Consider the following 13,418-nt stretch of genomic DNA (forward strand, 5'->3'; position numbering starts at 1 on the left):
TCAACCAGATAAACCAGAGCTGGGTGTCCAACAATCCACTGCCCCGGTTTCATGGTCTCAGAAATGTTCATGGAGACAACTTTTCGGTCATAGGGACAACAGTGGGTTCAGTGTCTCACATATACTGACAGGCAGATCTTCTTCTAGTGACCAAATGGAGCCCAAATCTGGCAGTTCCGATGTGCACCAGTCTGAGGACCTGGCAAGTGACGGAAACTCAGAAGAACTGCTGTTTGAGATGGAACCACTTAAGGGAAGATCAGAACATAAACCTACCAAGGCGGTATCTGACTCATATGAGTCGGGTAGAGTTCCTTCATGGCATCAGGAATTATCTCTGACACAATTGACTGATGAGAATACTGGGAGTGTAACTGAACAGGCCCAGCCAAACTCTGGTTCTGGTGCTTTTGAAGTGCCCCATTCTGACAGCAAAAACCAGGACTTGGCAAGGGATGGAAACTTGGAAGGCCAGCTCTGTGAGATGGAACCGGTGGAGGAGAATGCGGATCATCAACCTCAAAATGCACTATCAAACTCAACTAAGTCAGGTAGAGGAGCTTCATGGCGCCAGAAATCGTCCTGGACGACAATACTGGAAGCTCGAAACTTTCAGCATAACACAAGTTCTACCAGCTGGTATCTCTTTCAAGCAACAAGGGTTCCAAAAGCCCAGAGGTGTAGATGTCATGAGCTCTTTTGGCAGCAAGCTCAAGGAAACAGTAAAGCAAGATAAGAATAAACTTACTAGAGGTGAATCCTCTTCTCTGGGGATAATTGGAAAGGAGGGGGATGGTTTACCACGGAGTACTCCTAAAGAGAATCAACAGATTATTGCTGGCAATGACAATGCTCCAGATCTGGGGAAAATATGTGATTTGACACCAAAGCAAGCATCTACAGGCACTGTTGACAAAGGTAAAACCTGCTTATTTGTGAGAAGTGCTGCTTCATTAAATGAATGGGCAAAAGCTAAGGCTGCCCTGAGTGGGTCACAAAAAAGAAAGAACAGCAACAAGTACATGTTTTGAGCAAACCAAATTGATTCTCTCTGGCATGACACTCGCTCCAATCGAAGTTCACATAGGAACAGCCTAAGATTTTGGACTTATTTGCTTTTTAGTTGGGCACTTGCTCCGGATTGGCAGAGTTGTATGTAATTCTATTGAAAGTTTAATGACCTAGGTAGCCACATATGAGTTATTGTTTTCAAAGAAATAAGAAAGCAAAGGATAGTGTAAATGCTTCGACTATAGCGTTTTCTTTACCAAAACATGTGGTTCAACTGTTCATTAGCAGAGGAAGTAATGAAAGGCATCAGCAGCTTAAAAGTTACCAGAAAATATTGTGTCCACTAAGAGTGTAGAAAAAGATTACCTGGTGCTTAGATTTGCAAGGAAGAAAACGTTGTTGGATTGCCTTCCAATCAGTATTATATTCCATTAACCCCAATGCTAATAATCTGCATTGTATTTCCAAATAAAAAAATGAATCATCATAAAGGTGCGCCCCTAAGAGAAGGCGCCAAGAGCGAAACCCTAATCTTAGGGATACTTCTAGACGTTCTGGTCCATATAGGGTTTAGGGTTTAGGGTTTAGGGTAAACAAAAATAAATAAAGACTGTAGATTGTTGTTGAGTATTAATCGCAATTGTAACTCATATGATAAGAAGCAGAATGCAGTCACAGATACGAATGCAAAAACCATCCAGACAACATAAATGACCAACACAACCCTTTGTAAAATATACTTCAAATGATCCTTATTCAAATAGCATATGATCTGATTCAAAGCTTTAAGAATTACTAGTATCTAGACTGAACTATTTAACTATGATTTCAAGATTCAAATTCAAGTTGTCTTCTTATACAACTTTAAACTGTAATGCACCCCAACAGATAAACTCAATTCACACACATAAAACAACTCAGCGTAAGCCCCCAACTCAATAAGGAAGAAAGCATGCAACTCGCTCATCTTCTGCATCAGTGTAAAGCACCCGATGTGACAGCTGCAGGGGGGCGCGGGGTGGCTTATGGGGATATAATGCTGGATTGAACAGAGGATAAAATCTCTGGGCCAAGTTTGCGATTTCCCTTGGGACTAAAGCACTTGATTGCTTCTTGGTACTTTCAACAATTGCTGTAGCCAGTGACTTCTTTGGTGGTTGACTAGGTGAAGATGGAACCACATTGACAGCTGAGGAACCCATCCCACTTACAACTTCACAGGCTTGAGCACATGATGGGAAGTTAGGAAGGGGAAACAAAGGCTCTTTTTCAAGGCAAATATCAGAAATAGTTTCCTTGAAACGCCGTCGATTCCCCTGGACAGCTGTCAAAACAAATTGATGGTAGATATTATAAGGATAAACAGCAAAAGCATGGAGGGAAAAAATTTAAAAAAAAAAAAACCAGAGACATTCTTTAACATACCAGTATCAATATCATCCGTGTATCTCCCAATCAAACTAAGTGGAGCTACATCCAGGACAGATAGCACAGGGCCATTTACAGAAGGCACCCAGAAAGGAGAGACATTTGGGGAAACTAACATCTGCTTATTGGAAGGAGAAGACGCTGCATGCGCATCAGATGTGTGGGATGACACTAAAGTGCTTTGTATCGGGTAGGATTGAGGTGTTTCAGTTGGCATTGATGGGCAAAAGCAAATGTTTGGATATGGTACATTTTTCCATGCCAGTACTTCATCACGCTTGTGGAGCATCTCACAGATCAATCTCTGAACCTGAGAGGCAATATGTTGCCTGGAGTTATCAAGTACACACAGAGAAAATACTTGAATAAGCAGCTGCACATGTTCATGGACCAAATGGTACAACTGGCCTATCTGGTGAGCAGTGAATCCACTTTTAGAACGATCATCCATTGTAGAAGACATACAGCTTGAAGCAATCCCAGGTATTAAAGTTCTCGTGTCATGAGTATAAAAAGTGGAAATTGGTCCATGTGGCAAAACTGGTAAAAGGGGACGCAATGACGTCTTTGTCTGTCCTAAACTCTACTTAGACCCAGCAGGGAACTTTCTATTCTGTCGAGTCTTTGGTCGCCTCCCAGCTCCCTCATACACTATACTTTTATCCCTTGTATTTTCATCCACATCACTATCAAGAAGCTCTTCTAGTTTTAATTCAAAGTCTGCATCATTCTCCTCATCTTCATCATCAGCAGCATTTTCATTTTCTTTAGTCAACTGGTTATCAGTTATCACCTTCTCCACCATGTAAAACAGCAGTGAGAAATTTCCTGTACTCTTCTCCATCATCAATATTTTGGAGGTTGTCATCATCGTCTGTTTCTTGAAGAAAAGTTTCAAGTTCATCAAGAGTGAAACTTGCTAAGGAATAGCAGGCCCGTGTGCGTTTACAGATAGCATCTTCAGCCTCATCATCTAGATCTATTGTGGACGTCCTGGTGTCTGCTTTGTTTGCTACTCAACTGACCTTCAGTAACATGATTAACATCAGGTCCCAAACTTGAGCCATCATCCTTTTCTTCCACATGTTCAATTCCGGAATCAAAGTTCCCTAATTCATTTTCCGACACATCTTCAGAAGAAGCAGCAGCAGTTTGCATCACCATTTCTTGCTCCCCATGCTCAGAATCTTCAGCAGCACGCGTCTCCCCCTCACAACCTACATTCAACGAGTCAACGCCATTGTTTCTGCCGACGTCATCAACTTCACCATCTATACCCTCCACTTCGGAGCTCAGACTCGAAGAAGCCTCCGGCGAAACAGCTCCTTTAAGAAAAGGATTGAAATCCACATCTTCCTCCTCATCCTCATCCTCTTCCTCCTCGCATCTCAAAACACTCTCATCATGCCCATTCAAGTTCTCCCTATCCACAGCAACCTTCTGACCACTAATACACCCAACTCCAATTGACTGCTCATTCGAACACAAAGACATTTTCGATATAACTAGTCTATCATGCAGTGGATCCTTAACATAGGATCCTCAACTGTTCAACTGAATCCAAAACTCATACAATGCCCAAAAACCACCAACATTGACGATCAAAAATCCCTCATTTCCACCTGAACCATAACAGAACATAACAAACAATACATCTATCAGTGATCCACAGTCAATTCATACAAACAATTGGCCAAATGGGTATCTCAAATTCTCAAAAACTCAGCTCAATGCAGTAACTATTCACTTAAATTCTTCAACCTAGATTAACCACATTCCCAAAAAGACTAAGACTTTATCAAATTGAGCAAAGATCAAAACTTTATGTGACAAATCATAGAGGATTATGTTGATTACAGCGAAGGCCGCACCTGTTTCAGATTACGACGCCTTTTGTTGAATTCGGGTGAGAAACCTGGACTTGGGCGGTTCAGATTGTAAATTGTGCACGAGGACGAGGACCCGAGAAATTGTGCACCCGAGAAATTGTGCACCCGATAACCCGACCCGGTGTATGTTCAGTTCGTCGCTCGGAGGGAATGGGGGGTCGATGAAGATGATGTTGAGCCTTTCAAAGCGTTGCGTTTTAGTGCCTTTTGTGATAACCAGAAAAAAATATAAAAAATTAAACAAAATGTAAGGACAACTTTGTCCGACGGAAAATAGCGTCGGTAGAAGGTTTCTTGACAAAGTTCATGAGGTGAAGGAATTTAAAACATAAACCACTTTAATCCTAGAAGGTGCTTTGAGGTGATGGAAGACACTGGTGCCGGTTCAAGCTAGAGGATTTAATGTTCTTTCAATGGAATGAATCTGCTATGCTCATAGCCTCTCCAACGGTTTCCTTATAATAGAGAAGAATTAAATTTTTAAAATACATTTCTACTCCAATTTCAACAGATTCTCTATTTTATAGATTTCATAATTCATCCCTAAAATTTTACAGATTCCTGTAAATATAAGGAATTTTGTTTTTTCTCTCTGATCACTATCTCTATTTTAGGGATAATTATAGGGAATCTGTTGGAGCAAAACAGCTAAATTTTTTCTTAAAATTGAGAAAAATCAAAATATGGGAAAACTGTTGGAGTTGCTCAGCTTCCCTATAATTTCTGTATTATAGGGAAGCAAAAGTCAAAGCTTTAGCCTTTTTTTCTTCTCCAACTCCAACAGATTCCCTATTTTACGACAATCTCTAAAATCTCCATATTCTTCCTTAAAATTTTAGAGATTGCTGTTAATATAGAGAATTTGATTTTCTCTTTCCTCCCTTTCCCTAAAATAAGGATAGTTATGGAGAATCTGTTGGAGCAAAAAAAGCTAATTTTTTCCTAAAATAGAGAAAAATCAAAATATATGGAAGGTATTGGAATTGCTCTTAGTATTTAACATTTTTTTTTATTTTACACTTGTAAAGTATTGAAGTGAACTAAATAAGCTGTAAGTTATTGACGAAATATGAATTTAAGAATATTGGAGAATTGATTTAATATGGGCGGCATGGTTCACAACATTTGTCTATATTTTTCCTACGTAATTAATTGAGATCAAGTTACAAGCAAACGTAATTAATTGAGATCAAGTTACAAGCAGCAACATTCAATACTTAGCATTTCTTTATAGAAGTTTCCAAAAAAAAAAAGGTTCTTAAATTGTTTCAGTAAGAAATTTATTCAATGTTTTTTTTTTGAAAGGATTTGATTTTATTAGATATCAAAGCCATGAACAAACAGGCCAGAGTATAACAGAACTTACATAAGAAGAGCCGAAACAAACCGGATGTCCTATCTAAGTCACGCCTAAACTCATTAAAGTTTAAATGGTCGCTCGCTAAAACAGCAAGCCAACAAACTAAGCAAGAATAATCTCACTTCCTAAGGCAAAATTATTCATCTAGTCTAATATGCCAGCACTCAATTGTGGTACACATATCAACTAGAAACATCTTAGAAAGTATATAGAAATCACACCCACTTGAGAAGGCTTGAAGTTCATAATGTCTTGAAATTTTGTACCTTACGCAAGTACCATCTCTTTCCCCTTAGGGTTAGAGCTAGTACTAGTTTCAAGCTCCTCAGCAGCTCACAACCTCAGCATCAGGTTGGTCTTTTTGCTCTTTGTCTTTTCAGGTTCACCGTCTTTCTTTTTTCCTTTTCCTGCTGTTCCATAAGGCAGCTTATTCACACTTCCAACAGGGCGTCCTCTTTTTCTCTTTGGTTGATCACTGTTGTTGGAAGGTCCCTCCAATAAACCCATAGTCATTGCATCCAAATTTTTCTTCCCAATAGCAAGACTTAAGCGTAATTTTTTTGGAAAAATAACTACCTCATCATTTTCCTTGCTTCACCTTTGTCCTGTAATTAGATCTCCATTGAGTCTTGGCTCTCTCAGTTCTCTAATTTGCACCTGTCTTTGACGACGCATGGCCACCACGGATTGGGGAAGTAAAGCTTCCGGTATGCTATTTGGTATCTGAGCCTTGAAGATCAAGGTTTGATTGTTTACCACCACCCTATTGTTATTAGGGTTTTCCTGTCTCCGTAGTATTGCCAAGGCCGTGGGCTGCACTACCGCTCCAACTAGTGTGTCACTATCTTCTTCCAGATCCGGCCCAGAACAAGGAAGGCTAACATGGGTAACTAGGCCACAGGTATCGCATTTGCCAAACAACTTATCGTACCGAAACTGCACCATAAATTGAACTTCATCTTCCACCCAGAAGCGGCGACGAAACAAGAGAGGCTTGGCATAGTCGATCTCGACCCTGATGCGCAGGACTCGGGTCCGGAAAGCCGAACGATCAAACTCCTTGAAATCTCCTAGCGTTCTATCGAACAGGCGCATAATACGCTCAGACCTGAACGCCAGCGGTACTCCTTGCAACGTCATCCAGTAGGATGATTTCTTCAGTGGTATCTCGCTTGCCGGACTGATACCATCGTACGGCGCTAGTGCTACAGGAGCTCTGTTATAACCCCATGGTCCACCTTTCCAAACCCCATGCTACAGGGATCTGTGAAAGTGAACAGGACCCTGTCATTTTCTCCAACTTCTTCAACGCTCAGTTTGCCATTGATCCGCCATGCAGATCGAAACATGCCAAGGAAAGAGCGACGGAAGTATTCCCGCGCCGTGAGCAGCTTTCCCACCATGAAAGCTTCGGGTTGTCTCAGTCCTTTGGATGGACGGGGGTCCACCAGTTTCTTGCCATCAGCCAACGCTAGGGAGGAGGCCAAGCGGGCTGCCATTGCATCAATTGCCATTGACGTGAGAGAGAGGCTACGTTGTCAAAAACCCTAACCCTAGTTTAGAGAGAAGGGGGTGGCTACGTCTGGAGTTTTTTTTTTTTTTTTTTTAAGGTTTCTCACTCCAAGATTTTCTTCTGATTCTTAGTGTACGTACTATTAATTGATTAGATAAACAAAATATTTCAAAGAAATAAGGAATCCAAATTTGATTAGGTTTCCTACTAATTTGATTAGTTATTATTAATTGGCTTATCACAAGAACAAGCGATGACAAACACCTATATCAAACCTAACGCTCTCATCCCAACGCTCAAACCCTAACTGTTGCCTTTCAGACGTTCAGACACACAGCCATGAGTACTATCAGGAACATTGTCCGCAACCTCATGCGCCATAAGCGTCTTGGTAAGCTTTCGATTTTTGTTTCAGGGTTAGTGAGAAACATTATCAGCAATTTTCTGGGGCTGATCCGTTTGTTCCGAAGGAAAAAAGGTTTGTTTCCTTTTCGTTAGAATTATTGTTAGGATTGTTTACTCTTTCTTCAATGTCATGCCCTAAGTACTAACCTAAAGTCCTTTCTTTCTTTCACACAGAAACGATCGCGGTGTGTGCTAGTTCGATTGATCAGGAACTGAACCTAGGGCTCCTTAGTGAGGCTGAACACAAGAAAGAACATTATGAAGCATCTAGCTCCTTTACTCGTATGTCTCATCCAATCCAAAATCAATTTTGTCATGTTTCTCTCACACACACACACATATAATAACCGATCTTAATTTCGTCATTATTTTTCCCTGAATTTAGCTATGGAACTGCAAAGAGGTACCAAGGCAGAAGAACCCGAAGCTGCTGGAAACCATTTGATTCAACCTGTAGTCAAAAGAGAACACATTTTCTGTCGGTACTGTTTTAGCGTTGGAGATCATAAAACTTCAGTTTGCCCGAAGAAACATTGCATATGTACAGACTGTGGTACCCTATTTCCCTGCGAGAAGAAGGACGTCCATGGCGAAGAACATAAAGTATTAAATTATTGCTATGGTTGTAAAAGATGGGGCCACTTGTTTGAAATGTGCCCTGACCTTGATAAATTGGATGTAAACTTTGACCCTCTAGACTGATGGTGAGATGATACGTTTCCGGCGATTCATGGATCGCATGCCTTGCCTTAATTTCTGATACATATTCAGTCCTTGAATGTTTTGAACTTTACAGTTAGAACATACTACTATTAATTCTGATAAACTGTAGTTTTCTTCATTTTCAAATCTGCAATTAATTTGTGCTTTTCTTGTTCGTCTTGAATGCAAATGAAGAGTCCATTCATAGCATTATCTTTTGTATGTAGATCGATCTATTTACTTGATGTTTGATTAGTGTTAAAGGTTAAAATCTTGTAATAAAAATAATTGTTTTTGATATATATCATAGCTAGCTTTTATATGGTTCTGGGGGTATGAGTTCTGTAAGCTAGTGATGCCGGGGACCGCAACCTAGTTGTGCTCTCAGTGTTCATAATCGTAAGCTGGGTTTCTTGGAGAAATTAATTGGGAATTCTTGTAATGTGTTGGGTTACTTTACATGTGGAGCATGTTAGGTGTTTTCCTAATTCCATGTTGAAAACCTATGAGATTTGTATGCTCAACACTCTAGTATTGAATCAAATTCACGACAAGAAAACACTTAATACCAACTCTTGAGAATCTATCATCTAATCATTATGGTACAATTTTTGCTTGAACTGGTAATTAACAGTTTGAAGTACGTACTTACGATGCAAGTAAAAGGTCTTTGATCCCTTTTCTATATGTAATTCAATAAAGGTGCTTACTTTTAACATTAATCATTTATAATTCTTAACATGATTGAATGTAAGGGAGCGAGACTGAAACCTAAACCTAGGTTTTGCGAGCAGTGCTTGTTGGCTCCGATCTGCAACAGGGTGCTCCGGCGCTACAAGAGGTTCGAGGACAAGGCTTCATCTCCGTCGTGCGTAGCGGAGGCTACTTTGGCCGGTCGGAAGAGGCGAAGTACAGACTTTGATGTGGGTTTGCAAACGAGACCGACGTTTGCTTTGGTGGCATCAGGCTTGATGAGAAGGAGATCGGCATGCATCATGGTTTCAGGACTGGAGGAGGAGCGAGGTCGGAGATTTTTGCTAGATATCTGCGCTCGGATCGCCAGCTAAGGCTTGTGGTTCGTGCTTGAAGAACCACCCTAGTGCAACAAGTGTGGTCGCTAGCACAAGCTTTGGTGTGCGGCGAGATGGTTGCCGTGGTCTCCTGCTTGGGGAGGCCGCCAGATTGATTAGGCGGTGGCGGGCGGCTTCTCGGAAGGGCCAGAGTCTAATGGAAAAATGTTTTTCATCCTATAATGTAGGTATATAAGTATTAGACTTGATCTTAGGTATATTGAGTTTATATGAATGCATTTAGTCTTCTTTGTCTAAAAATTATTTATTGATGAATTGTAAATTTTGGAATTTGAATTTAAAATTTAAAATTGAGCTAAAATTGTGATCTAATTAGTGAATTTGAAATTATTTACCTTATTTGGTTCTAAGGGCTAAATGGACTATTAAAAAAAACAAATAGATCGCAATTAATAAGAAAATATGTGCGGACTAGATCTAATTTTTATATAACAAAAAGGGCTTGAATTGAATTAACTCTAGATTTTTCTGCATTGTTTTATAATTATTTCTATTTTGAATTGTATGTTTTCTTTAGTAATCAATTGAACTAAATTATATGCAGGAATTACTATTTTTCTGAATTTTTTAGTTTTAATGTAATTCTCTGAACTAAACTCTATGTAAGGATTACTATGATTTAATGTTAATACCTAATATCTTTTAGTATGTTTAACGGACAAGATATATAAGACATCATATAAACTCATCGAAGTGCACAAAATTTGCTATATTAAGAAAATCATAACTTTATCATAGCATTCTTTCTATATGGTGAATTAATAAATACCAACTTATTCAGTTCAATTAAACTACAGGGGTAAAGTGAAATATAGTATAGTAGGAGAGCATAGTTGTTCTTACTGTTATTTCGTGGGCATAGATGAGTATCAAAGAATATGCGGAGTAAAGAGTATTTATGAGACTGTGGATTTGAGCTACTTGTCACTGTGAGCACCTGGCAGGCAAGGCATGCCTACAACTTTTCTTAGCTCATGAAGAGACATGACTTTCATCGAACACATGGTGTACTACTACTAGTTTACACGTATAGGCAAATTCAAGTTCTAATTGAAACAAGACAGATGGATTGTTGGTTGGCTTTGAATACGGACATGAAGTTTTTAGCATTAAGTTGAACAAAAATATGGGACCATCAAATTGATTAGGAGAATTCGCATTGAAATTAATGTACATCATCGATAAAGCTTCAGTTCGTGTCGAATCAGTTTCTTGGCTTGTAAGAAATGTTGTTACACTGAAGAGGCTAGACCTATAAGGTTTTTATTTATGGACAGAGAGGAGACAACGTGTGTCGGACAACAATGATCCCTTGATCCCTTTCCTTAGTCCAAGGCTCCAAGCTCATAAGTGGAGTCCTGTATAAGTATGCAGCATCCTATTTTCTAGATATGCATGATATCTGGTTTGTCTATAACTCAAATCCATATATCATATCATATGTCTTTCTTCCGCAGCACGTAGTCTTCGATAAAAGCAGGGTAGTTTTGGTCGAACTACATATTAAATAATGTAACAAAAGCATAGTGGACTGTCTTAAATCTACTTCGACTCAGATGGAAAGGCTTGGGATATCTCCTCACTTGTTTGTTATTCGAATCCCCATCTTCTTCTTCTACTAACTTAATTTAAGCATACCCTTGGTTAATATCCTAGATACATGCCTTATGTAGATATATCATGCATGATGTCCCCAAATCAATAGTACAAATGCTCAAGTATGTACTTTGATCGATTTTCTTGTCGTTCTGGTCTTCAGCTCTGGCTACTCATGTTCTTTTCGCATAAAGGAAACTGGCGATCGAGCTATCAGTTGAGTGCCCTCCATTGCAAATGCATGGATGTTCTTGTTTCTCCACAGCCAAATATACTATTGTTGCACCCCATTTAGAACCGAAAAACCACCATGTTGTCCAGTAATCGAAGATGAGGAATTGAAAGACCAAGAAGAGGAACTGCAGTGAATTGACAACGCAGGCAAATAACTATCTGATGAGCCTGGAGGGGAAAAGAAAAAGAACGAAGAAGAATAAAGAATGCACTTGAACGAAGTTTATCATTCCCTTTCAATAGTTATAACAATCTCTATGCTTTTGTGTATTGTATTTACTCAAAGGAAAACACTTCCCCGGCCATTTCTCAGCAGCATAACACAATTAAGTTCATGCGAGCTTGGTCGAATAAAAAAAATAATAAAAAATAGAAGATGTATGGATCTGTTCAAATGGTAATTTCCAAGGGAAGTCCGATAGAGTACTTTGTGGCTGACTTGTGAATTTGTCCTCCACTTTTTAGGCCTAAAGATCTAAAGTTGGACGAGGCCACGTGTTCTATTTGTAAATCGCATGCAAAGAGAGCCATGCGCCAGGTGTCAATCTTTCACTTGAAAATTTTAACTTTTCCATTCATAATTAAGGTAGGACGTGAACAAATTCGAGCCACTCAGAAAATGCCTCGTGTTGAAACCTGAGAGGCAGCCCCACTCGATCCATTGTGTTTTTTTGGCTGATGAACTTGACCAATTTGGTAACTCTAACTAGTGACCAGGTGCTCAGGCGTGGTCTAATGCACTTCCGCTTACAGCTGTCCATTCTTTTTCTTTGATTCTCTAAATGCAAGATGATGCAAGATGTTTTAGAGGTTCTTGTTTGTAATTTTTCTTTTAGTTTTGAAAAAAATAAAACTAGTAACTAGGGACATATCATTTATATTTTCCTAAGTTAAACTTTTTAAATATTGGAATAATCAAAATAGATGTGTTTCCTCATAAGATAGTAGATTTGTAGAGGAAATTACGTACTTATAGTTAATTTTGACACACCTAAATAAAATCGTAAGAAGAATTCTTAGAAAATTAGATAGATTATGGAAATGTGTGACTTGAACTATTAATCGGGCTGTGCAGATTTATGCCTTTACTTGCCACATTTGAGTTTACAACAAAAATCCTTTGTTTCATCTTTCTATGCTGCTTGTGTTTTTCTTGGGATATGTGATGTTTAAGATGTTTGATCATCAAACTTTAATAGATTGAAGATTGATTAGCATAGTTGGGGCCTTGTTTATACATATATAAATCAACTGTTCTTACATTGCTCAACATTCTGTAGAGGTTAGATGGTTTTTTGTTATCCAAATTATAAGTTAAAACCGAGCTGAGGTGGTGAAGTTACATATATATAAACCACGCGAACTTTTTATTCTAACCCAACGCCAAACCCTAAATCGTAAAAAGCGCCAACCTCCAACCAAAATGAAGGAAGTCGTATACCAGTAATACCACACAACAACACAAACAAACCCAAGATGTGAATCAAATCAAATCAAGAAAACAAGGAATCCCAATTGAACAAGAAGCTAACCTAATTTATTGCATTCAAGACTTCAAGAGTGAGGACAATTTCAGTTGCAGATAGAGACAATCAATATCATAGGCATTGGAAAGCCAGTACAAAAAGCATGAATCTTTGAACACATAATTAGATTGTATGCATGGCATTTAATCCAACACTGAAAACTGAAAACTGAAAACTGAGAAGAAAAAAAAATCATCTTATATAGCAGTTTGACAACACCTACTTTGGCCCTAAATTTTTTGTCCAACTCAATCTAAATCTGTTTTATCTTTTATTTTCTCCTACTTTGAATTAGGGTATCGTCTCAACCATAGAAGAAATTTGTAACGTACGAACATAGAGAGGGAGGGAGGGAGAGAGAGAGAGAGAGCTGTAAATATATGCTAATATGCACATGCATTTCCAAAGAACAGTAAAAGAAAGAAAAAAATAGTGCGACCTACGGTCTATGGTCATTTTGCAGGAACAGTAAACAAAACTCACAGAGAAAAAAAGACTAGCTATGTCAGGCGTGGGGTAACCTGTAAAAGAATCGCATAACACTTCTCTTGTCACCTTCGCAGTCACTGCATCTTGTAAAAGTACTAAAGGTGTTTTGGGTAATTTTGATTCGCCATCAGGGGCATTATGGGTATCGAATTTTGGAAAGAAGCTTTCTGATTG

At 38.9% G+C, this 13,418-nt stretch overlaps 1 protein-coding gene across 2 annotated transcripts; it reads right to left on the reverse strand.

Moving 5' to 3' along the window:
• Positions 1 to 609: 609 nt before the first annotated feature.
• Positions 610 to 4,525, reverse strand: LOC112168202. Of its 2 annotated transcripts, XR_005800542.1 has the most exons (6): positions 4,311 to 4,525; positions 2,437 to 4,061; positions 1,975 to 2,335; positions 1,378 to 1,462; positions 802 to 906; positions 610 to 696 (listed from the first exon to the last, which is right to left on the reverse strand). XR_005800542.1 is itself a non-coding variant. In XM_024305321.2 (5 exons), the coding sequence occupies exons 2-5, from the start codon at positions 2,900 to 2,902 to the stop codon at positions 898 to 900; spliced, it is 921 nt and encodes a 306-aa protein (XP_024161089.2). In that variant the 5' UTR covers positions 2,903 to 4,061; positions 4,311 to 4,525; the 3' UTR covers positions 779 to 897. The 2 variants fall into 2 exon arrangements, 1 of the variants encoding a protein (XP_024161089.2); XM_024305321.2 differs by lacking the exon at positions 610 to 696 and having other exon boundaries at positions 779 to 906.
• Between the last annotated feature and the right edge of the window lie 8,893 nt (positions 4,526 to 13,418).

Source organism: Rosa chinensis, chromosome 5, assembly GCF_002994745.2.
Source record: "Rosa chinensis cultivar Old Blush chromosome 5, RchiOBHm-V2, whole genome shotgun sequence".
Lineage (NCBI taxonomy): Eukaryota > Viridiplantae > Streptophyta > Magnoliopsida > Rosales > Rosaceae > Rosa > Rosa chinensis.

Excerpts from the sequence above, each read along its gene's own strand:
- LOC112168202 (XM_024305321.2), bottom strand. The coding sequence starts at position 2,902 with ATGTCTTCTACAATGGATGATCGTTCTAAAAGTGGATTCACTGCTCAC. Across the intron at positions 2,336-2,436 it reads CACGGATGATATTGATACTG|CTGTCCAGGGGAATCGACGG; the intron begins GTATGTTAAAGA and ends TTGTTTTGACAG. Across the intron at positions 1,463-1,974 it reads TACACTGATGCAGAAGATGA|ATTATTAGCATTGGGGTTAA; the intron begins GCGAGTTGCATG and ends AATACAATGCAG.